Here is a 27,259-nt window from a genome sequence, read left to right as displayed (position 1 = left end):
TTAAAAAACTCCATTATTTTCAAGGAGAAATTGAAATAAATTCTTCGGAACAATTCAATTATTTTTCAAGAATTTGAATAAAAATCTTGCCAAGAATTAAATTATTTTGAATACAATAATTTTTTATTACATTTTCTCTAAAGAATTCAATTATTGAAAAAAATGTTGATAACATTCTTGAGATGAATTCAATTATTTTCAAATTTTTCTATAAATACTTCATACGAATTCAATAATTTTCAGTACATCGACAATTTAATTGTTTCTGAAAATATCTGAATTCTTTAATAAAATTTAATTTAATTTTAATTTAATTTAATTTAATTTAATTTTAATTTAATTTAAATAAAATTTAATTTAATTCCTGTGAAAAATTTCCTATTGAATATAATTTAATTCTTACGTAGAATTTAAAAAATAATTTAATTCTCCCTGGAATTCAATTCAAATTGTATTTAAAATAATTGAATTCAATATGATTTTCAGAACATCAATTTAAAAATTTTAATCATTTTGAGAAGAAAAATTAATTCAAAAAATTAGGAAACTAAAAAAGCAAATAGCAACTAAGTTCAAACTGCGAACAGATTACCGGAATACAACGATTATTAATATAGAAGAAGATAAATTCTTTGCAAATTATTTTACTAATCGAAAACAAAGTTCGAAAGGAGAATTAAATCAAACTGATATTAAAATAAGTTTAGGAGCACGTGGGGCTGGGGGGAAACATACCAAATGTGTAGTGGAAGTTTCGACAGGTAATGTAGTAGCTGTTGTGTAATTATTTTTCATCATATGAACATCGGATCGACTTCGATAAAGCGCCTTTTTCGATGGCACTGGACTTTCCGTGGTGACAGTTTCCGTTGAATAGGAAACATTTGCCGAAGTATTAGTATTTATGTTAACAACCGATTGTTGTGGTGCTGTCGTGGTTTGCAATTTTGGTTGTTGTTGTTGCTGCATATCCTGAACTTCGCTAAGTTCATGTTGAGGCTTCGCCGTTCCTTTCGGTGCTGGCTCAAGAACAGATCGCCTATATCGCTCCTGTAAATTTTCCTCAAACGAAGAAAATTCTATTCTGTCGTCCAGAAAACTGTGTGTCCTCGATATATCATTCTTATAGTATGCCAAATCTGTAAAATCGAAAAAAATTCTCATTAAAAAATTTATATTTTAATAAAATTAAAAATTCTCTTTTTTCAAAATCTGATTCTAAAATTAGAAGATAGAAGAAAAATCGAAACTTTAAATTTTAACAAATTGAATAATTAGCTAATTTTCTTTAAATTCAAAAAGAGAAGCTAAAAGTGTTTTTGGAGCAACGATTTGGCTATCGTGAAAGACTAAATTTATTCACACACACACACACACACATCTGATGTAAGCCTTTTTTTCCCCCTGGCTTATAAGAAGATTAAAATGGAATATTTATTTCGTCAAATTAATAAGTATTATTCAAATTTTTTCTTCCCTTGTGAATGTGAATATATATATTTTTCAGAACCGAAAATAGCAATAAACGCGTACATGATGTCAGAATGTGACGTTTTCGCATGTGTCAACGTCGACGTTCTCAACTTCTTGTTTCTATATTGAGAGGGCAATGTCCTTGTGCAGAATTATAATCCATCCACAAATTTAGTCTCATCAATTCTTTAATTTTTGCATCAAAATTCATGCACTCAACAACTCAACTCATATATCTATATTGTCAATTGAAATAAATTTCCACCGAAACATCACTTTTAAAATTATTCTCATTTATCAAAAAAAAAAAAAAAAATTATAAAAACTAACAAATAATAAGAGACAAAGAGAATAGAAATAAATAATAATAGAAAAATACAATAAAAAATAATTAACGATAGAAATAAATATTAAAATAGAGAGAGAGACAATAAAAAACAAGAAAATATTTCCGCCATAAAATGTCGCACTGTGAGGACAATATTTTCTCAAATTTTTCCTCCTTTTGAACTGATGAATAAAATACTTGAATATTTATGCGGGATGATGATGATGATGATGAATAGCAAGGCTGGTTTCTTTCATAAAAAAAAAGAATTCTGATACTCGATACTTTATTGAAGGGGTCGTAGGCCAATTTTCATCTTTCAAATCCCCTTTTGCTTTATACTAAACTGGACGCAGTTTAATTTAATTAGTTTAAAATTTAATATATTTTTCTTGAAATGATATTCAGAATCTGACACTGCATTTTAGTTCAAGGGCAGACGGGATATTTAAATACATAAATAGAATCGCATAAATATAAACCATGAATAAGACTTCTACGCTAAAGATTCTGTTTCCCATCAAATTTTACACTTTTATTATTGAATCTTATTATATAAAAAAAGCACTAAAATTTTTAATGCCAATATACCAAGAAATGACGTAAATTTTATTCCCTAATCAAGATGAATGTAGAATGACGGGATAAATTTAATTATTAATTTTAGTTTTGAGAATTAGTTTTCAAATTTTAATTTTGCAGATCAGAAAAATTTCCTCAGCCATACGATATCGCTCTTTTTAAATTCCCTGACTTTTCCAAGTTTTCCAGGTTAAAAAACGGAATTTTTCCAGGTTTTTAAAACGAAAATTTCTTCGAAAACATCAATAACTTCATTTTAAAATAAATATTTAATTTTCTTTTTTTATAGATAAATTAAGATAATTCATAAATTTGAAATTCAATAACAAGAATATTATTATAAAACTTGCTACTTTGTTACTGTAACTTCTTCAGAAAATATTTTCAACATAACGATTATTCATTTCTAGAATTTTCAACTAAAATTCTTCTGTTAGTCAATTTTTTTAAATAATTTTTGAAAAAGTTCTTTGTGAATTTTCAAATTTTTCTCTTTACAATTTAAATTTACGAAATATCGATTATTGTGACATTCTTCAATTAAATATAACAGAAATTAAAAACTTGAAATAATTAAAAAAAGATCCATTAAACTATTTGAGAAAAATTAATTATACAGAATTGTTAGTTAAAAGTATGAAAAGTTTAAATTTTCAAAGATTTTAATTTGAAATTCATTTTTAAATCAATATTTATTAGAAAATACTACGCGAATTCAATTATTTAATAATAATAAATAAATATTTTATTAAACAATTGAATGTTTCTTAAAATTGAATTTTCATAAAGAATTTTATCAACAAATTTTTAAATAGGTTATTAAAAATCTTTTGACGAATAATTTTAATTTTCGAGAAATTAGATTCAAAATTGTTTCAAAAATAATTGAATCTCTGTAAAAAATTTGATTGAATTGAGAAAAGTTTTTGAAAATAATTGAAATTTTACCAAGAATTTTATTAAAATTAAAAATTATTTTTGAAAATAATTGAATTTTGAAAAAAAAATTTATTATTTGTAAAGATAATTAAAATTTTGAAGAGAATTTTTTTTAAACTTTTGACCACAATTGAATTTCTGCGAAGAATTTTATTACTTTTGAAAATAATTGAATTCTTGAGACGAATTTTATTAAAATTTTTTAAAATAATTGAATTTCGGAGAAAAATTTTATTATTTATAAAGATAATTGAAATTTTATTGAAATAATACCTAAATATTGAAAATAATTGAATTTTGACAAATTTTTGAAATTAATTTTTTTACGAAGAACTTTATTAAAATTATTTTGAAAAAAATTGAATTGTCACAAAGAATTTCATTAAAATTTTTGAAAATAATTTAATTCTATGAAGAAATTTAATTAAAAATGTATTGAAAATAATAATTAAATTCTAATAAATAAATTGTATCAAAGGTTTTTAAAATAATTGAATTTCTTTGACAAATTTAAATAAAATTTTAAGAATAATTTCATTTTTCGAGAATTTTGATGAAAATTGTATTAAAAATAATTTAAATTCAGCCACGAATTTTATTAAATTTTTTTAAAATAATTGAAATTTTGACGTGAATTTTTGTAAATTTTTGGAACATAATTGAATTCTTGAGACGAATTTTATTAAAATTTCTTTTTAAATAATTGAATTCTTTTGTGAAATTTTATTGAAATAATAGATATTGAAAATAATTGAATTTTGACAAATTTTTTATATTAATTAAATTTTTACGAAGAATTTTATTAAAATTATTTTGAAAAAAATTGAATTTTTACAAAGAATTTCATTAAAATTTTGAAAAATAATTTAATTCTTGCAAGAAATTGAATTAAAATTTTTTTTAAAAGAATACCTAAATTCTAATAAATAAATTGTAGCAAAGGTTTTTAAAATAATTGAATTTCTTTGATAAATTTTAATAAAATTTTTTAAAAAAATTTCATTTTTCGAGAAATTTGATGAAAATTGTATTAAAAATAATTGAAATTCAGCCACGATTTTTATTACAATTTTAAAAAATAATTGAATTTCGGAAAATAATTTTAATTATTTATAAAGATAATTGAAATTTTGACGAGAATTTTTGTAAATTTTTGGAACATAATTGGATTTCTGCGGAGAATTTTATTAAAATTAGTTTGAAAAAAAATGAATTGTTACACAAAGAATTTCATTAAAATTTTTGAAAACAATTTTATTCTTTAAAGAAATTTAATTAAAAATGTATTGAAAATAATACTTAAATTCTAATAAATAAATTGTAGCAAAGGTTATTAAAATAATTAAATTTCTTTCATAAATTTTAATAAAATTTTTAAGAATAATAACTGTTTTCGAGCAATTCCATTAAAATGGTATTAAAAATAATTGAAATTCAGCATTGAGTTTTATTATTTAAGAAAATAATTGAATCCCTTTAAAAAATGTTATTATTCATGAAAATAATAATTGAATAATATATGAAAATAATTTGTAAATAATTAAATTCCTGTAAAATTTTTATTATTTATCAAAACAATTAAATGTAGAAGTTTATTAAAATTTTTTTTAACCAATTGTTTTCTTTTAGAAATTTTTATTAAAGTAGTAGATATTAAAAATCATTGAATTGAGGAAAGTTTTTGAAAATAATTAAAATTTTACCAAGAATTTTATTAAAATTTTGAAAATAATTTAATTTCTGAGAAGAATTTTACTAATTTTGAAAATAATTGAATTTTTGCAATCATTTGTAATTGCTTCAAAATTCAATTTGTTTTGGTGTTTTTAACTAAAATTCTTCTATAAATTTATTATTTTTAATAATCAATTAAATATATATTAAAAAATTTAACTAATTTCAGAAGAAGTTTAGTTTTTAAAATTTTTTTTTAAATCTAAGTTTTCTTATATTACTAATTAAATTCATTTAAATTAAAATTGAAGTTTTACAAAATTTTAAATCAAAATATTATGAAGTTCATTTACTAATGAAAATTCTAAACGAAATTCTTTTAAAATTGAATTAATTTTGAAATATTTAAGTAAAATTAGATTTCAAGAATAAGCACAATTAGAAAACAATAATTTTCCAGGATTTCGATCAAAATTTCCTGACTTTTTCAGGTTTTTTCAAGGTTTATAAAATTCCCTGACATTTCCAGGTTTTTCAAGTTTCCAGATTGCGTACAAACCCAGCAACCCCAGAAGATAGGGATCAATTTTACATATATTGTAAAAATACTTGTCTGGATTAAATACTTTCAATCTTGCGGTTCTTGTTCTCTCCGCAACTATCGAATTCAAGCGGTTTGCTTTAAACACTAGAATGTCAAGAAAGAATGATTTTTCCCAAGTATTAAGACACAGTAACCGCCTTTCAATTTAATTCCTATGTATAGGAAACTAACATTCACCGTTATCGAAAAGATTACAAATTTTCAATCCAATTTTCAATTGTCCCTGAAAAAAAAGAAAAATTATTGAAAAACTTAAATCATAAAAATTAAAAATACAATTTAAAAGTATATTTGAGTAGTTCTCAAAAATTCAAATTTGTAATTTTTAGTAATTTTTTTCGTCACATTATGTGTTACGTAAAAAAAGAATATTGAAACAAAAGGGAAATAGTAATTAACGTTTACAAGGGAATTAGATAAAAGCCCAGTTGGTAATTATGCAAACAATGCAAACCCATACTTATTTCCTGGAACGTGAATACGTTAACTGGAAAATATTGCGCATTTATTATTATATATATATATATTTCTCATTGACAAGTGACTAAACTGAATCTGACAAATATTAATATTACTCATTTGAATTTCCACTTTTTTTCCTTTTTTTTGAGTTTGCTGAATAAATTATAAACTATCTTTGAACAATCCATCAAAATATGGTAAAAATTTTTTTCTACCGTAAAATTTTGTATCAAACTAAAAGTCTATACGACTATATAGTGTATTGAATATTTAGCTAATTATTATTTAGGCATGTAAAAAAAAGAAGAGATGAAAAAGCAAATTGTCATTTGCGTTCTTTTTACAATGACTCATATATAATAATAAAGTAATAAAACCTGGACATCATTCCTCAAGAAAATTCATCAAGATTTATAAATTTAATGTATGCAAGTGTATAATATGAACACAAATATATTCACGAGCGTAAGAAAACGTTATGTGAATTTTAAAATACAAGTTCATTGTTCCAAGATGTTTTTCACACATATTAAACATTATATTGTCCTGGAAAAATGGTTTACATCTCAATTTTTCTGTTCTTCCGTTTAGAAAAATTATTCCCAAAAAAAAAATATTACAAAATATTATATTTATAAATTGCATTTTGATTAAAAATAAATTCAATAAATCCGCTTTTGCTCTTTTCAAATTCCCTGACTTTTCCAGGTTTTCCAGGTTAAAAAACGGAATTTTTCCAGGTTTTTAAAATTACATTTATATTTTCCCAAATTACTAAACTTTTAAACATTTATTTACGAGTCTTTTTTAATTGGAAAATTATTCGAAAACATCAATAACTTCATTTTTTAATAAATACTTAATCATTATTATTTATTCATAGAATAATAATAATAATGAATAATTAAAACTTGCTACTTTGTTACTGTGACTTCTTTAAAAATTATTTTCATCATTTCGATTATTCATTTTTAGAATTTTCAACTACAATTCTTCTGTAAGTCAATTTTTAAAAATAATTTTTTAAAAAGCTCTTTGAGAATTTTCGAATCCTTTTATTTACAATTTAAATTTACGAAATTTTGATTATTCTGACATTCTTCAATTAAATATATTTTAAAAATTAAAAACTTCAAATAATTAAAAAAAATTTCTATTTCTAAAAATCCACGCTATAATGCTTTCAATATTTAATTATATAATCTGAAATTTTTATTGAAATTAATTTTTAAATCAATATTTATTAAAAAATTCTACGAGAATTCAATTATTTAAATACAAATAAAATGCAAATAAATAATTTATTAAACAATTAAAAGTTTCTTAAAATTGAATTCTCATATAAAGAATTTTATCAACAAATTTTTAAATAATTAAATTCTATTCGACGAATTTTAATAGAATTTTTAAGAATAATTAGATTTTTCGAGAAATTCGATTAAAATTGAATTAAAAATAATTGAAATTCTGCGATGAGTTTCATTATTTGTAAAAATAATTGAATCCCTGTAAAAATGTTATTATTCATGAAAATAATTGAATTATTGCGAAGAAATTTATAAAAAATTGATAAATAATTGAATTCCGAGGAAAATTTATTATTTATGAAAATAATTAAATTTATTTTAAATAATTGAATTCTTGTCGAAAATTTTATTAAATTAGTAGATATTGAAAATCCTTGAATTGTAGAAAATTTTTGACAATGTATTTAAAATTTTGACAATTTTTAAAGTAATATATAAAAAAATTCAATTAAACTATTTCAAAAAAAATTAATTTCTTAATTAAATTATTTCTAAAAATGTATCATAAAATGCTCTTAATATTCAATTATTATGTAAAATTTTAACTAAAATTCATTTTTAAATCAATTTTTATTAGAAAATTCTATTAGAATTCAACTATTTAAATATTAAAATAAATAATTTATTAATTGACTGTTTCTTAAACTTGAATGCTAGTAAAGAATTTTATAAAATAAATTTTTAAATACTAAATGAATTCTTTCGACGAATTTTAATCGAATTTTTAAGAATAATTACGTTTTTCGAGAAATTTTATTAAAATTGTATTAAAATTAATTTAAATAATTTAAATAAATATTATTACTCTTGAAAATAATTGAATTTCTGCAATAATTTGTTACTTTTTCAAAATAAAATTTTTTTTTTTTGTCTTTTTAACCAAAATTTTTAAACGAAATTCTTCTATAAATTCATGATTTTTAATCATTTTTAAAAAATTTCTTTGAAAATTTTAAAATCCTTTTGTTTACAATTCAATTTTACGAAATTTCATCGATTATTCGGAAATTCTTCAATTAAATATATATTAGAAAATAAAAACATGAAATAATTTTAAAAAAATCCGTAATTAAACTTTCTCAAAAAAAATTAATTCCACATAATTGTTGGTTAAAAATATGAAAAATTCAATTTCTCAAAGACTTTAATTTGAAATCATTTCAAAATTCAATTATTTCTCAAAATTAATTTGTAATACTTTTAATATTCAATTATCTAAAATTTTAACTGAAATCCATTTTTAAATCAATTTTTATTAGAAAATTCTATGAGAATTCAATTATTTAAATACAAAAGTAAATAATTTATTGAATAATTGCATGTTTCTTAAAATTGAATTCTCATAAAGAATTATATCAATAAATTTTTAAATAATTGAATTCTTTTGACGAATTTTAATAAAATTTTTAAGAATAGTTTCATTTTTCGAGGAATTTATTTAAAATTGTATTAAAAATAATTGAAATCCTATGAGAAATTTTATTATTTATAAAAATAATTGAATTCCAGAAAGGAATTTTATTATTTATGAAAATAATTGAATAATAATTTATGAAAATAATATTCGTAAATAATTGAATTCTCGTGAAATTTTTATTATTTATGAAAATAAATAAATGTTTGAGTAGAATTTTATTAAAATTTTTTTTAAATAATTGAATACTTTTGTGAAATTTTATTAAAGCAGTAGATATTAAAAATCATTGAATTGAGGAAAGTTTTTGAAAATAATTGAAATTTTGCCAAGAATCTTATTAAATTTTTTTTTAAATAATTGAATTTCTAAGAAAAATTTTACTATACTTTTGAAAATAATTGAATTTTTGCCAAGAATTTTATTAAAATTTATTTCTTTTTAAATAATTGAATTCTTTTATGAAATTTTATTGAAATAATAGATACCTTGAAAATAATTGAATTTTGACAAATTTTTGAAATTAATTGAATTTATACGAAGATGAATTTTATTAAAATTATTTTGAAAAAAATTGAATTTTCACAAAGAATTTCATTAAAATTTTGGAAAATAATTTAATTCTTTGTAGAAATTTAATTAAAAATGTATTGAAAATAATACTTAAATTCCAATAAATAAATTGTAGCAAAGGTTTTTAATGATAATTGAACTTCTTTGATAAATTTTAATACAATTTTTAAGAATAATTACAAAGCAAAGCGGAACTTAAAATCAATAAAAAAACTAATAGAGAACTTAATCGATATTTTAATTGAGCAATAAAGTTCAATGTGCGATGATTAGCGAAACAATATAATAATAAAGGACACGTAATAAAAAGTCGGAAAGGTCAATGGTGCAAATAAGGTGACTATGAGGATTTTCAGGCCAGTGAGCGCACCGGTATCATGGGCAACAGACTGTTGCCAGTTTGAATTGAAAAGATAAAAAGAATAGGGACTCGGTGGAATAAATGGAGAAAGCTATAAAACAAAATAAGGTCAAAGACCTCATCACTCATTAAAAAAAAAAATCAAAAACCGATTAGAAATTTCTTTTTTCCCTCAAAATAGTTTTGAGGAATATTTGAAAATATTGAAAAAATTAATTTCAATACTTGTTTCCTTTTAAAGAAAAAAAAATTTCTGCCGTGTGACCTGAAGATGCGATAATATTCCTTCCCTCTTCTTCATAACAACCACTTCCTTTCCTTTCTCTTCCTGTCATAGTTTTTTTTCATTGTTCCTAAAAAACTGACAAAGTTCAATAATAAGTTTAGAATAAAGAGATGGTCGATAAATTTACTCAGAAATATTTCATTATTTTTTCATAGGAATTAAAATTTTTCAAAAGATTCAAATTCAAACCTTTTTGAAATTAAACAACTTATAAAAAATTGTTATGAAACATAAAGAAATCGATCACTCTCAGTCTTCGACTCGGAGCAATCGATGTCTTCATGTTTTATAATGATTAAAAATGACCGACTGATAAAATCATTATTTTATATTATAAAAATATTGTTACTGTTATTTATTCAAAATTACTTTCATCACTTCAATTCAGTTATTGTTTTCCAGAATTTTTAACTAAAATTCTTCTTTAAATTTATTAGTTTAAATAATTTTTGAAAAATTTATTTAAAAATTTTCAAATCCTTTTGTTTACAATTCAATTTTACGAAATTTCTTCGATTATTCAAAAATTCTTCAATTATATATTAGAAAATAGAAACTTCAAATAAATTAAAAAAAAATTCAATTAAACTTTTTCAAAAAAATTAAATCTAACACAATTTTTAGTTAAAAGTATGAAAAACTCAAACATTCAAAGATTATAATTTGAAATTATTTCAAAATTCAATTATTTCTAAAAATTCAGCTATAATACTTTCTCTCTAAATTTGAATTAGTAAAAATGTTTACTAATTGGAATTAGTCACTGACTTTTTGCTTTTGAATTAGTAAATTTTACTATTAAATTAGTAGAAACGACTATTTTTAGTCAAATCTGCAAATTCAAAAGCAAAAATTCAGTCACTAATAAAAATTAGAAAACATTTTTACTAATTCAAATTTAGAGTTTAATATTCAATTATTATTTAAAATTTTAACTGAAATTCATATTTAAATAAATTTTTATTAGAAAATTCTACGAGAATTCAATTATTTAAATACAAATAAAATGCAAATAAATAATTTATTAAAGAATTGAATGTGTTTTAAAATTGAACTCTCATAAAGAATTTTATCAACAAATTTTTAAATAGGTAATTAAAAATCTTTTGACGAATAATTTTAATTTTCGAGAAATTAGATTCAAAATTGTTTCAAAAATAATTGAATCTCTGTAAAAAATTTTATTGAATTGAGAAAAGTTTTTGAAAATAATTGAAATTTTACCAAGAATTTTATTAAAATTAAAATTTATTTTTGAAAATAATTGAATTATGAAGAAAAATTTTATTATTTAAAAAGATAATTGAAATTTCGAAGAGAATTTTTTTAAACTTTTGACCATAATTGAATTTCTACGATGAATTTTATTAAAATTTCTTTTTAAATAATTGAATTCTTTTGTGAAATTTTATTGAGATTATAGATATTAAAAATAACTGCATTGAATTTTGACAAATTTTTGAAATTCAATAATTAAATTTCTACGAAGAATTTTATTAAAATTATTTTGAAAAAAATTGAATTGTCACAATGAATTTCATTAAAATTTTGGAAAATAATTTAATTCTTTGGAGAAATTTAATTAAAAATGTTTTGAAAATAATACTTAAATTCTAATAAATAAATAATTGTAGCAAATGTTTTTAAAATAATTGAATTTCTTTGATAAATTTTAATAAAATTTTTAAAAATAATTTCATTTTTCGAGAAATTTGATGAAAAATGTATTAAAAATAATTGAAATTCAGCCACGAATTTTATTACAATTTTTAAAAATAATTGAATTTCGGAAAATAATTTTAATTATTTATAAAGATAATTGAAATTTTGACGAGAATTTTTGTAAATTTTTAAACATAATAGGATTTTTGCGAAGAATTTTATTAAAATAATTTCAAAAAAATTAAATATTGTCACAAAGAATTTCATTAAAATTTTGGAAAATAATTTAATTCTTTGGAGAAATTTAATTAAAAATGTATTGAAAATAATAATTAAATTCTAGTAAATAAATTGTAGCAAAAGTTATTAAAATAATTAAATTTCTTTGATAAATTTTAATAAAACTTTTAAGAATAATAACTTTTTTCAAGGAATTCTATTAAAATTGTATTAAAAATAATTAAAATTCAGCCACGAATTTTATTAAAATTTTTTTAAATAATTGAATTTCGGAGAAAAATTTTAATTATTCATAAAGATAATCGAAATTTTGGCGAGAATGTCTGTAAATTTTTCGAAAATAATTGAATTCTTGAGGCAAATTTTATTAAAATTTTTTTTCAAACATTTGAATTCTTTTGTGAAATTTTATTGAAATAGTAGATGTTGAAAATAATTGAATATCGATAAATTATTGAAATTCATTAAATTTCTACGTAGAATTTTATTAAAATTATTTTGAAAAAAAATTGAATTGTTAAAAAGAATTTCAATAAAATTTTTGAAAATAATTCAATTCTTTCAAGAAATTGAATTTCTTTGATGAATTTTAATACAATTTTTAAGAATAATTACATTTTTCATGAAAATCCTTTAAAATTGTATTAAAAATAATTGAAATTATGCAATGATTTTTATTATTTATGAAAATAATTGAATCTTTTTAGAAAAAATTTATTATTTATCGAAAATAATTGAATTATTGCTAAGAAATTTAATTATAAACAATTTGTAAATAATAGAATTTTTGTGTAAATTTTTATTATTTAATTAATTCATTCAAAATTGAAATTTTACAAAATTTCCAACCTTTTGAAGTTTATCTATTTATGAAAATTGTAAACCCAACTCTTTTAAAATTTAATTAATTTTGAAATAATAAAAATTAGATTTCAAGAATAAGCACAATTAGAATAATAATATTTTCAACAATAATTTTCCAGGATTCCGCGATAAAAAATTCCCTGACTTTTCCAGGTTTTTTTCAAGTTTTATAAAATTCCCTGACATTTCTAAGTTTTTCTGCAATAACAATATCAATTTTATCAACCAAATAAAATCTCCATCTTCATATATATACAGAAAATAAACTTAATTTGCCGCAGGCAATTTTTCAAAAATGATACTCTTATAAAATGACAAGAAGGTAAAAATAACGAAAACAAAAAAAAAAATGGGGGAGAAGAAAATTATACGAAGAAACTAGTTTTCAGTGAAGAAATCCATTCAAAAGAGACGTAAAAAAGAAAAATAGACACATATTTTTTTTTAAATTGATAAAATGGAAATTGACGTCATTTATTCGTATATAGTTTCAAAGTGAAGTCTTCCTAGCGTCCCACGTATGCCATATGTATGTGGGTATATATGACAGCACATTGACTTCCATTATTGAAGAAAAAAAAAATTCTTTACACAAAAGAAACAGAAAATGAAAAGTCTTAAAATTGCAATTATTATTATACAAAATTTTACGTCGTTACAGCTGTTTGGAGTTACATAAAGACAAGGACACTCTTCCTGAACAAAAATACGCACAAATAATAATAATATTCTTTTCTTTTCTTTGTATCAACTTTTATAATAACACCTGCATTATTCAATAATAACTTAAAAAAAAAGAATACTCGTAACAAGAAGTTATACCAAATATCTGTTGAAACAAGTTTTAAAATATTTTGACATATATTTCTTTTCTTCAATAATTGCAACACCTTCTGAATATATTTACAAATCAAAAATATTTTTTTTTTACCAACTGAATCAAAAATTTGAAATTCAAATTCTTTCGATTATTATTTATTTTATTATAAGTTTTCAATTTTAATTAAATTTACTTGAAATATGTATTCATAAAATTTGTTTTATTTTAAATTCGACTATTTTTCTTTCTTATCGATTTTAGTAAAAGTAAAATTGAATTACAGTTTAATTTTCTAAGAGAAAGAAATTGAAGTCCTTGAAATAAAAATTATATTAATATTATTGACACCATCGAGTGATAGGTTGAAAATTAATATTTAAGTAAATTATTATCAACAAAATCGAATTTTGAAAACTTTGAGAAAATTAAATTAACTTTGAGAAAAAATGAATTTTTATGAATTGAAAAATTATTTTTCTCGTAAGTAGAAATATTGTTTATCGCAAAAGAAAATTAACGAAAAATAAAGAATAAATTCACAAAGAATTGTATTTTCGAAAGTATCGCACTTTTTTTTTTTTTTAAAGAACAGCAGAGGAAAGCAGCTCTTGAAAGGGACCCTATACCATGACCTTCCGGTTTGGGATCGGTTTTGAGTGCAACGAACACACATGGTGACTATATGTTCGGGGAGGTTTTTTTTGTGCCTTCAAAAACAGATGAACTCCCACGCATTATATACACGAGATTTCAAACAAGGAGTTTTCTTCACACTATGAGAACTATAATTATGGATTAATAAAAAATTACACATTTTTCAGAAAACTTTAAAAACAATAAAATATTAATCACCGCATTTTATTGTGAATTCTGAAACAGAAAATTATTTAATTTAAAAACAGGCCTCGGTTCGACTTTAAGGAGATAAAAAAAAATCGCTTTAGTCGATTAAAAATAGAAAAAAATTCTTTTATTTAATTCAGTGTTGTCACAGAAAATTTTATTTTTTATTTCCTTGATTCTTCACTGATTTCTAAGTTCAATTAATCAAAACTTGAATAATTTTTTCTAAATAAATATTTAAATATGTACTTCTCATTTCTTTTTTCACGGGAAATAAAATTTTTAAAATGTCAACTTCTGAAATTTATTAATTTCTAAAAATTACAACTATAACCCTTCCTAAATTCAATTATTTTTACAATGTTAACTAAACTTCATTTCTAAATCCATTATCTATATTCATTTTTAATAATTTTCCGAAAGTTCTTCGAGAATTCAATTATTTTAATACAAAAATTCAATTTTTTTATAATAATTGAAACAAAAATCACAAATAATTGAAACTGTCCATTTTTCTTTTTAAAGATTATTAAGGTAGAATATTTTCAAAAATTTTAATAAATTGAAATTTTGCGAAGAATTTTACTATTTATAAAAATAGTTGAATTGTTTCGAAGAATTTATTAAAATTTTAGAAAATAATTGAAATTTAAGGAAATATTTTTAAATATTTGAATTCATATATCCGAGGAATTCAATTAAAATTGTTTTAAAACTAATTGAATTCCTACAAACGATTTTACTATTTATAAAAATAATTGAATTATTGTGAAGAATTTTACTATTTATAAAAATAATTGAAATGTTTCGAAGAATTTATTAAAATTTTAAGAAATAATTAAATTGTTATGAAGAATTTTATAGAAATATTTGATAATAATGACATTTTTTCAAGAAATTCAATTAAAGTTATTTCGAAAATAATTGAATTTCTTTAAAGAATTTTATTAAAATTAATTATATTCAAAATAATTGAATTCATCACAAGAATTTTATTATTTTTTCAAAATAATTGAATTCTTTCAATTTTTTTCATGAATATTTTTAAAAATTGCATTAAAAGTAATTTAATTTTTACATATATAGAATTTTTTAAAAATATTTTGAGAACAATTGAATTATTTTTTAGAGAATTTATTTATTCATTTAATAATTTTTCTTTTTAAATATTTTCACTTTTAAAATTAATGTATTAAAAATTATCAAAATTGTAGCAAAAAAATTTATCAAAAAAATTTGATAATAGTAGAATTCCTTCGAAGAATTTTATTATTTAGAAAAATAATTTAATTCTCTTGTAGAATTTTGTTAAAATTTATGAAAATTCGAATTAAATTCTTTTTGAAGAATTTCTTTGAATTTTTTTTTTTTTTTAATAATTGAGTTTCTTTAATAATTTTAATCAAAAATTTTTTAAATTATTGAATTTTATGAACAATTTCTTTCAAGTTTTTAAAACAATCGTGTTTGTTAACAATTAAAATTGAACATTTATTGAATTTTATTAAAATTTTAGAAAATAATTGAATTCTTTTGAAAAATTTTATAACGAATTAAAAAAAAATTGAATTCTTTCGTCAAATTTCTTTATAAATAATTGAATTTTTTCAAAGAATTTAGAAAAATTTTTAAAAATAATTGAATTTTTTCGAAGGATTATTAAAATTTTAGAAAATAATTGAATTTTTTCGAAAACTATTATTAAAAATTGAATTCTTTCATTAAATTTTATTAAAATTGTATTAAAAATAATTGAATTTTTGCAAAGAATTTTACTATTTATAAATAAAATTGAATTGTTACGAAGAATTTATTAAAATTTTAGAAAATAATTAAATTTTTTTGAAATATTTTATAACGAATTAAGAAAAAAAAATGGAATTCTTCCGTGAATTTTTTTTGAAAAAAATTGAATTTTTTCAAAGACTTTACTATATTTAAAAAAATAATTGAATTGTTCAAAGGATTATTGAAATTTCAGAAAATAATTGTATTCGTTCGTAAAATGTTATTCAAATTTTGTTTCAAAATAATTGAATTTTTGCAAAAAATTGTACTATACTTATAAGTTACAAAAATAATTAAATTCTTACGAAGAATGTAATTATTTATGAAAATAATTGAAATTCTTGAGAAGAATTTTATTTAAATTTTTTAAATTAATAAACAATGTTATTTTTTGTATGTATGTACTTGAATTTTCGGAAATATGTAGGTAATCAAAAATATTGAAAATAATAATTGAATTTTAAAAAATTAAAATGAAAAAATTCAGAGAATTAGTTTTCTCAAACATATTTTAATTATTATTTTTACAACCTCTAATTTTAATTAATTTTCATTTTTATTAAATTTATACTTGAAGATTTTTCATTAAAAATTTTTGAGAATTCAATTATTTCCAAAATTTTTAATTACATAAATTTCTCAAAAACTTAATTTTCAAAAATTGTAATAAAATACTTGGAAAAAAATGATTTATTTTCAATTAAATTTAAAAAAATAATAAATTAAAATTGAATGAAATAAAATATTGTATTTCTTTTGTTCCCCCCCCCCCCCCAAGTGAAAAATGGATGATATTCGCTCATCCGATCAGAAGCCCTAGATATGATGGAGAGCCCACACAAATACTGTTACGCTTCTACGTTTGTTTTCGATTGGATTCAGTTTCTACAGAGTAAGATCTTTCGCGGAGAAAACTAACGGTATATACTATATAGTCTACTTAAAAGATAGATACCAATCTCAATATAAAAGAAAAAGAGTTACCCGAACGTAAGTTTGGCTGTTCCAAATAAAATTTTAACCTGACAATAGCTTATTGTCGGCCTCCAGAAAACCGTTTCGAACAATTCTGACACAAATATTACTCCAGGAGAAAAAAAAAACTTTCTATTTATTTAAAATTAAAAATTCAAACCAAAAAATTTATTCACATCAAAATTGAAAATTTTAATAAACAAAAATGAAATTTCTAAAAATGTCAACTGGAAAATTCTTTATGAATTCAATTATTTAAAATTGAAAAATAAAATTTGGCAAAATAATTTTCAATAATTTGTGGCGGAAAAATGAATAAATTCCAACAATCGAGTAAAATTTAATTTAACATTCTTTGCTACTGAATTTATTTAAATATTGCAATATGTCTATAGGTACTTTTGAAGGGTTTCTGGTTCTTCTTTCCTATCTGTTTATAGATAAGTCTTCTACTATAGGTCGATATTGGCTTTTAGTAATTTAAAATTCTATATACTTGCAACTCTCAAGTGCAATGAACCTCAATGTTATGTTTTCTTCTCTTTTTTTTCTAGAAAACATTCTATTTTACAGTTTTTTTTTGCACTAAATTGTACAGGTAAATAGAGACATTAATAGTTGTATAATTTGTAGAGAGAGAGAAAACTATTCATAAAAATACAAAAAAGGAAATAGTAAATATTACCAGATAATAAAAAATTTTTAAAAAAATTTTTCTGCCTTTGTTTGTCAAACAAAACATCGTTTTTAAAAGACACTAATTGACGTCCGATAAAATAATTCAAACTGATAGCATTTTAAACAATGATATTTACAGTTACAATGATAAACAAATGAGAATTTAATGCGAAAAAAATCTTCCTAACCAATTTTTATACATTGTCTTTTCTGATTTTATTTAAAAATTATATAATCATGAATAGGTCTTTTTATTCTAATAATTATACATTAATGACAATACTAACAACGATAATTAAATAAAAAAATTTTTTAATTGAAATAAACAAATACAAAAAAAATCTTTGATGAAAAATTTTTAACCAAAATCTCACAATATTTATCGTGAAAGAGAATTTCAATTAAAAATGATTTATTCGAGAGTGCAGTATCAATTTAAATCATTTACTCGAAAAGTCCTCTAAATGAAAAAAAATGTATATATATATCTTCGCAATATTCGTTCAAACGAACATCTTACATTTGATAATGTAATCATCATTGAGAGATATATATTTCTTTTATCCAATCATACGAGCTTAATATTTCCGTTTTCTCTTTATTACTTGTGATTTTTATATATTGAGAATAAAAATAAAATTTAACTGTACATTCAAATCAAAGTTTATGTTCAATTTCGTAAGTGAAGCTTGTAAATCACTAAATGCTCTGGTTGGAGAAATAATTACAAAAGTTTTTCTTTCGTTGAATGGTTTTTCTCGCCACGAATGGCCTTCGACTACTTGTACAGTGTATTTATATACATATATATATAAAATATACGGACACAAGATCTACTTAATACGGCAATAAGTCAGGTTTTACTCAGTACGGTATTCCTTGAAACAAGTGATTCAAGTAAACCACTTTAGAATTAAATTGCAATTTATATATTTACATAAATAACTCGAAAGTAATTAAAATATTCGTCGATAAGCTCACGTAAAAAAAGTCGTTAAAAATATGTCATTGAATAAATCCAGTAGCGAAGAGTTAATGAATGAAGCAATGGTTAAATGGTGTCTACTTGCGAAAAGAATATTATTTCCTTGATAAAAATCTTTTTTTTTGTCAATTATCTTTTAAAACATATTTTTAAAACACCTTTTAAAATAATAATACTTATATAATGAAAAAAAGATTTCGAAAAGAGTAAAAAATCTTTAAAAACTCTTTAAAAAATAAAAAAACAATTAAAAATAGTGATAAAATAATTTAAATAAAAGAAATGAATGTGAAATAAATAAGCTAGGTACTTTTTTATTTATAAGATTAAAAGTTCAACTTTTTTTTCCCTAACACCTGTTTTCAATGAATCTATTATTAATCCTCACGAAAACCTGAAAAACTGCAACTATCATATACAATATCGACTCGACAAACATATATTTCTCAACCAAATACAGACACTATACCTGTTGAATACATCCCAACGTTTCGGAATCCTCGGCAGGTAAATCATTATAAAATAAAAATCACCAAATTATTCATATCTCTTCAACAAGAAATTCAACAAGAAACTCTCATTTAAATAAACGCTAACGCAAAATGAATATAAAATTGAAGAAAAAAATAACAATTGTAAATAATAATCATCAATAATAACCGAGATGAGTTTAAATGATTTACAACTGATATACAAACACAAATACACACAGCATCCAAGTTAAATAAATTTAAGAACTTTTAAAAAAAAAAGGATTGCAATACTTATAATTTTTTTTCACAAAAGAATATTTATACCCTGTGGGAAAAAACTGACCTGCTTCTACGACTGTTGTATACAATCCAAATGCGAAAATTATTTGTAGTAATAACATTTGTCTTAGAGTAACACTTCCATGAATAAACCACCACTGATCACACGCCATATTTTATATATTATAAAAAGCTAAGGAAAATTTTTGTCCTTAAAAAACAAAACAGTATCACATCAACAAAAAGTTTGGGAACATCCGCGTCCGCGGACTTGCTTGTCGCCAAGTCCGCGCGATCAACCAAATATACAAGGAAAAGAAAATTGAAAATCTACTGTTTTTATTTCCTCTTTTTTTTTTTTGAAAAATGAAGCAAACAGGCGCACTGCGCGTTTATAAGACGTCGGACTAATGGAAGGACTTTCTTCCACGAAATACAGAATACAAGATAGGACGACTTTGGGACTCTCTTGCTGTTAAACCGGTACTTGGGAACTTGAACATGGACCTGCAGCGCGCTCAGACACAGTACAACTGACCAGAATAAATATACAAAACGTCCCAGGCTGACAAGTTCTCTCTCGCTCGCTCGCGCGCTCTCTCTTTCTCTCTCTCTCTCTCTTACATGCTATCATCGTACAATTAAAACTAAATTAAATTATATTTTTCCTCTCTTCTTTTTTTTCCTTTTCAACCTTTTTTATAACTTATAGCGATTTCAAGAAAAATAAACAATTGTATATAATCTTACCTCATAACATTCTGATTCATCTTATAAAGTGCCAATAGTCGAAGGTTTGTTTGTTTTTATAATTATTATCCACATTGTTGAACGAATAAAATTTACCAATATTTTTCCTGTTATTGCAAAATTTTTCCATTTTATTATCCTTTTCCCCACATGAATAGTAATTAAGAATTTTTCCATTTTTTTCACCTCCAACAATGTTGCTCTAACACGGTCGGAATAATTATTTTCTTGTAAATATATCTTCACTTGAGCAAAATAAAAAAAAGAAAAAGTAAAGAAACTTTCAAAATTAGATTCAATAGAAAAAAACCGTTTCTGACTTTGGCGATTTGATTCGTTATTTAACCTCAAATGGTGACATTTGGTAAAATGTTGTTGGTATTGTTGTAAACTGCACACTGTAAAAAAAAATTTTCTGGTAGATTTACAGTTTTTTACAGAAACTTGTAAAATAACATCTTTAAAAGTAGCGAATTTTTCAATCCCTTTTGTAATTAATACTTTCAGCGTGTCAATTTTACAATTTTCTGTAAATTCTGTAAATTTACTCCTCTGAAAGTAGGTAATAAAAGGACAAAATTATTACTGCGATTATTACCTACTTTCAGAGTAGTAAATTTACAGAATTTACAGAAAATTGACACGATTGACGCGCTGAAAGTATTAATTTTACAAAAGGGATTATAAATTCGCTACTATGTTATTTTACAAGTTTCTGTCAAACAGTAAATCTACAGAAATTTTTTTTTTCAGTGATGAGTATTTAAAAGTTTTTGTTGTGATTTAAACTTTCCGAGATTAGCGCCATTTTAATCGAAGGCAGCGCCACACCCGGTGATAATTAGAACTCTCGCATGTAAACTGCTTTACCGTTCGTTAGAAATTTTTTTTTTTACAATAAAAAGTGCATTAATCACAAATTCTTAAGTAATTATAGAAAATCTTTCCGAAAGTTTCATCAATTGAATATATAATTCAATAAAATTAAATCTCTTTTTGTAGAAAATTAAAAAATAAATTTAATCGTCAAAATTTGAATTTTTCCGACTTTACCGCGCTTATCGAAAATCTACTATTTTCACAGTCGGTAAGTAAGATTTCTATTGTAGGTACAAACAACAAACTTGTTTGTACCGCAACCACCATGTTAAGCAAAGTTGTGTCAAAAGGATGTAGAAAGAAACTTGATGCTGAAGAGAGTAGACCTCGCCACCCGGATTATTTTAAAAAAAAAGAGGATTTACTGACAAATTAGTGGTATCGTTGACAAATTGATAACAAGTGCAATAAGTTGGATATTAAAGGGAAATATCAATAATGTGACAGTTTTTTTTTTGAAAGTGCGGTGAATGACCCCGTTGAATGGCATCTTCTTCTTTTCTGAGTGTGAGTACTCTATGTTTCTTTTACACTATACGCACTTGCATACCTGTGCTTTCCCACGGGAAAAAAGTAATTTATTAATAAGAGCATCATTGTCTAATGACCTTTTGTATGCGTTAAGAATTAACTCTAATTTAGTAAAAGAGGATGTATCAACCCTTTTTTGCAAAATATGTTTTGTTATGCTTGTCTCAAAAATTAACACTTTAATTTCATTTGTTTTTTTTTCATTTTTCTCGATTGTTTGAAACGATACATTTTTCAATTTTAATTAATTGAAAGAAGTCAAATAATATAATAAAAATAAAAAGAATTTCATTTAATTTTATGTAGAATTTTGATCGTAATGCGTATGACTTATAAAAACGTTAATTAGCCTAAATCTTTTTTCAAAAATTTTATTTTTCTGTAGTGTTTTAGTTTTTTGAAAATTGTATTAATCGCATTTCTAATCTTTTCGTTCACAAATATTACTCTTAATATTTAACAGGGCTGCCAGGGAATTCAGGGAAAAGTGGGATTTTTTATTAAAAGTATTGGAAAAAATTAAATTTTTAGAATTTATAAGAATAAATCTAATACAAATCCTTCAATTTTTTCTATTTCTGACAATAATTTCTTTTTAAATAACTCAATTCTTGAAGAACTATCATAAAATTATTACTTATAAATTATTTAATGAATAATTTTACTTAAAAATTTCAAAATTAATTGGATTTCAAAAGAGTTGCGTTTACAATCTACATAAATAGATGAACTTCAAAGGTTTCAATTTGAAATTTTTTATCAATTTTTAATGAATTTAAATAGAAATTTTAAGAATAACTCATTGCAGAAATTCAATTATTTTAAAAAGTGATGAACTTCTTCGCATAAATTCAATTATGTTCAAAATTTTTTTTAAATTCTCGTAAAAATCACAATTATCTTTATAAATAATAAAATTCTTCTCCAAAATTCAATTATTTTAAAAAAATTTCCTCATTTCAATTATTTTTAATATCTACTATTTTAATAAAATTTTCTAAGAGAATTCTATTATTTAAACGAAATTTTAATAAAAATTTTACCAATTATTTTTCATTTTTTAATGAAGTTTCTCCAAAGAATTCAAATATATTCAGAGAATTGAAAAAAATAGTTATGAGAAATTCAATTATTTCGAAAAATTTGAATAAAATTATTTTTAAAATTCTATTATTTTAACAAATTTTGACAAAATACTTTACAAAATTTAGTTAATAAAATTTTCCTAATGCAATTCAATTATTTTCAATAAAATAATTCTTTTCATGAATTCAATTCTTTTCAAAAATAAACATTCTCACAGGAATTCAATTCTTTAAAAAAAAATTTTTGTTAGGTTTCAATTATTTTCAATTTTTTAATGAAATTTCTAGATGGAATTTAATTATTTTTAAAAAGTTTTAAAAAATTCTTAAAAATTCAATATTATTAAAAAAAAATTAAGAATAAAATTCTTCGCAAGAAATTAATTATTTTCATAAATAATTAATATTTTTCTCCGGAATTCCAATTATTTTCAGAAATAAAATTCTTCATATAGGAATTCAATATTCTTTAAAAAACTTTTTAATAAAATTCGTTGCAAGAATTCAATTATTTTCATAAATAACAAAACTTATCGCATAATTTAAATTATTTTTTATATTTTTAAATAAAATGAATTGATAGAAAATTGCATTTATTCTTACAATTTTTTTTTAAATTCGCCGAAAGAATTTAATTATTATTAAGAATTTTAACACAATTCTTCATAAAAATTCAGTTTTAGAAATTATTTAATAAATTATCTATTTTTGTATTTAAAATTGAATTCTCGAAAAATTTTCTAATAAAAATTGATTTAAAAAATGAATTTCACTGAAAATTTAAAATTATAATTGATAATATTAAATGCATTATAGCATGAATTTTTAGAAATTGAATTTTGAAAAAGATTAAAATTAAAATCTTTGAAAATTTAAATTTGTAGTTATTATTGTAATAATTATTTTTTTGTATACTTTTTTATTCTTTTATACTTTTTTACACAATATTAGTTATTGTATAAATAATAAAATACAAAATTAGTATCAAAAAACATGTAAATAAAATTTACTATTTAGAAAAAGAAACATTTTCTTGTTTGTTATTCAATTAAACGTAAGCATTAAAAGTATTTGAAAAGTGAAATGATACATTTATTGATTATACGATTAATTCTCCCAAAAAAAAATAATAATAGAATATGTATGTTTTTTTTTGGTAGGTGTGTATATATATAGACATGTTGAGAGAAAGAGAGAACTTGACCACTTTACTGGGGGTTAAAAAAGTTTCGAGGAAGGACAAGGACCGCCACCACGCACTAGACAAATCAATATTTGAAGGGTAGCCGGCGGGCGTCGTGTATAGTCACGATACATGACTCACCCCCTGAAAGATGAGGTCTCGCATGTACCTCTCGCTTGTTATCATGTCTCTACAAGCACTCAAGTGCTTCTTTCTAATTAAGTCGTACTTTTCACTTGGAAAGAAGCAAAATTTTCGATATTGATCCCATAATAATAACCAAGGAACAATGCACAAAAGAAAGCCACGTGCTCGTCACATAATCCTCAAGATTACATCGAAATTCCCTTTCTTCCCATAAATTTTCATTCAATTGATTTTTTTTTTCACCGTGATTTATTTTCATTTACGGCGTTGATGTTTGCCAACGAAATTCTCATTTAAATTCAATGGGGGACTCTCACTGTTTCCGAATATTTATAATTTAAGTCAAAGTTTTTTTTTTAACTCTACATTCTCAATTCTTTTTCATTCCAGACGAAATGATAAATTATTATACTATCGAACAGTAGTTCGAATTTTAATTTTTTATTTACAATTTTACTGATAGTATAATTTTTTATTTTTAAAAGTAATAAAATTCTTGGCAGAAATTCAATTATGTTTGAAAATTTTTTTTAAGTTCTCATCAAAATTTCAATTATTTTTAGAAATAATAAAATTCTTCTCTGAAATTCAATTATTTTCATAAAATAATAAAAATTTCACAGGAATTCAATTATTTACAAATTTTCTATAAATTTCTTCGCAATAATTCAATTATTTTCATTAATAATAAAATTCTTTTTAGGAATTCAATTATTTTCACAAATAATGAAACTGATCGCAGAATTTCAATTATTTTTAATTCAATTTTAATCAAATTCTTCGAAAAATGTAATTATTCTTAAAACAGGGTTCCTACAGAATCTGAAAATCATGGAAATCATGGAAATGGTATGGAATTTTTAAAAGGCTTCTGGAAATCAGGAAAATCATGGAAAACGCCTGGAATTTTTAAAAGTTTCTAAATTTTGCCTGTTTTCCATTTTTTCTCTTGAATATAAATTCAAACAAAAATAAAGCTAAATGGCATAAAAAAGGAAAAAATGTTGAATTTTAAGAAATTCGGATTTTTGAATTTTTGATAATTTTCGATAATTTTACATTTTTTACTAAAGAGTCGAGACTATTAAATAAGTAAAGTATTTTCCAAAGAGCCCAAAAATAATAGAGCTAAATCCCATAAAAGAGAGAAAAAAAAGTTGAATTTAAAGAAATTCGGTTTTTTGAATTTTTGATAATTTTTAATAATTTTAAATTTTTTACCTGGAAATCATGGAAAAGGTATAGAATTTTAAATTCGGATTTCTGTAGGAATCCTGTAAAAATTTTATTAAAATTCGTCGAAAGAATTTAATTATTTAAAAATTTATTTTATATAATTCTTTAAGAGTATTCAATTTTAAGAAACATACAATTATTAAATAAGTTATTTACTTTGGTATTTAAATAATTAAATTCCAGTAGAATTTTCTAATAAAAATTGATTTAAAAATGAATTTTGGTTAAAATTTTACATAATAATTGAATATTAGGAGCATTTTATTATAAATTTTTAGAAATATTTGAATTTAGAAATTAATTTTTTTGAAAAAGTTTAATTGAATTTTTTTTATATATTACACTGGAAATTGGCAAAATTTTAATTATTTTCAAAAATTTTCTACAATTTCATGATTTTTAATATCTACTAATTTATTAAAATTTTCTACAAAAATTCAATTATTTAAAATAAATTTAATTATTTTCATAAATAATACAAATTTCCCAGGACTTCAATTATTTAAAAATTTTTTTATAAATTTCTTCGCAATAATTCAATTATTTTCATAAATAATAACATTTTTACTGGGATTCAATTATTTTGATAAATAATAAAACTCATTGCAGAATTTCAATTATTTTAAATACAATTTTCATCAAATTCCTCGAAAAATGAAATTATTCTTAAATATTTTATTAAAATCCGTCGAAAGAATTTAATTATTTTAAAATTTGTTGACAAAATTATTTATGAGATTTGAATTTTAAGAAACATTCAAATTATTCAATAAATTATATTTTTGCATTACAAATTATTGTAGAAATTTAATTATGTTGAAAAATAATAAATTTCTTTTTAGGGATTCAATTATTTTTACAAATAATATAACTTTTCGCAGAATTTCAATTATATTTAATAGAATTTAAATCGAATTTCTCGAAAAATCTAATTATTCTTAAAAATTTTATTAAAATTCGTCGAAAGAATTCATTTATTTAAAAATTTATTTTATAAAATTCTTGACTAGCATTCAAGTTTAAGAAACAGTCAATTAATAAATTATTTCTATTTATACTTAAATAATTGAATTCTAATAGAATTATCTAATAAAAATTGATTTAAAAATGAATTATAGTTAAAATTTTACATAATAATTGAATATTAAGTGCATTTTATGATAAATTTTCAGAAATAATTGAATTTATAGAAATTAATTTTTTTAAAAAAAGTTGAATTGAATTTTTTTTATATTATTTTAAAAATTGTCAAAATTTTAAATATTGTCAAAAATTTTCTAGAATTGAAGGATTTTTAACATCTACTAATTTAATAAAATTTTCTCCAAAAATACAATTATTTAAAATAAATTTAATTATTTTCATTTATAATAAAAATTTCCCAGGAATTTCAATTATTTACAAATTTTTTATAAATTTCTTCGCAATAATTCAATTATTTCATGAATAATAACATTTTTACAGGGATTGAATTATTTTCACAAATAATGAAACTCATCGCAGAATTTCAATTATTTTTAATTCAATTTTAATCGAATTTCTCGAAAAATCAAATTATTCTTAAAAATTCTATTAAAATTCGTCGAATTGAATATAATTATTTAAAAATTTGTTGATAAAATTCTTTATGAGAATTCAATTTTAAGAAACTTTTAATTATTCAATAAATTATTTATTTGCATTTTATTTGTATTATAAAATAATTTCATTTTAGTAGAATTTTCTAGTAAAAATTGATTTTAAAATGAATTTCAGTTAAAATTTTAGATAATAATTGAATATTAAAAGCAATATAGCGTGGATTTTTAGAAATAATTGAATTTTGAAATTAATTTTCT

The 27,259-nt window shown here is 21.2% G+C and overlaps 2 protein-coding genes across 5 annotated transcripts in view; one reads left to right on the top strand and one right to left on the bottom strand.

Annotated features, from left to right (window-relative positions):
* LOC122497906 (plexin domain-containing protein 2) overlaps nt 1-20,649 on the bottom strand; it is a 32,068-nt gene extending 11,419 nt beyond the window's left edge. The window contains exons 1-2 of one of the 2 annotated variants that reach the window (XM_043605307.1): nt 20,361-20,649; nt 736-1,139 (exon numbers count right to left, since the gene is read on the bottom strand). In XM_043605307.1, the coding sequence (XP_043461242.1) occupies nt 736-969 (234 nt within the window). In that variant the 5' untranslated portion in view covers nt 970-1,139; nt 20,361-20,649. Of the gene's footprint in view, nt 1-735; nt 1,140-19,674; nt 20,156-20,360 lie in introns of those variants that run through there. The other variant, XM_043605306.1, reaches the window with a different exon arrangement.
* Nucleotides 20,650-21,513: 864 nt separating this feature from the next.
* LOC122497842 (protocadherin-like wing polarity protein stan) overlaps nt 21,514-27,259 on the top strand; it is a 51,078-nt gene continuing 45,332 nt past the window's right edge. For all 3 annotated transcript variants that reach the window (XR_006301178.1, XM_043605186.1, XM_043605188.1), the window contains exon 1: nt 21,514-21,746. The gene's annotated coding sequence lies outside the window, so the exon portion shown is untranslated. The remainder of the gene's footprint in view (nt 21,747-27,259) is intronic.

This window comes from Leptopilina heterotoma, unplaced genomic scaffold (genome assembly GCF_015476425.1).
Source record: "Leptopilina heterotoma isolate Lh14 unplaced genomic scaffold, ASM1547642v1 Lhet_14, whole genome shotgun sequence".
In the NCBI taxonomy this organism is placed as follows: Eukaryota; Metazoa; Arthropoda; class Insecta; order Hymenoptera; family Figitidae; genus Leptopilina; species Leptopilina heterotoma.
Note: the sequence above shows the minus strand (reverse complement) of the source record. Positions and strands in the feature narration are given on the sequence as shown.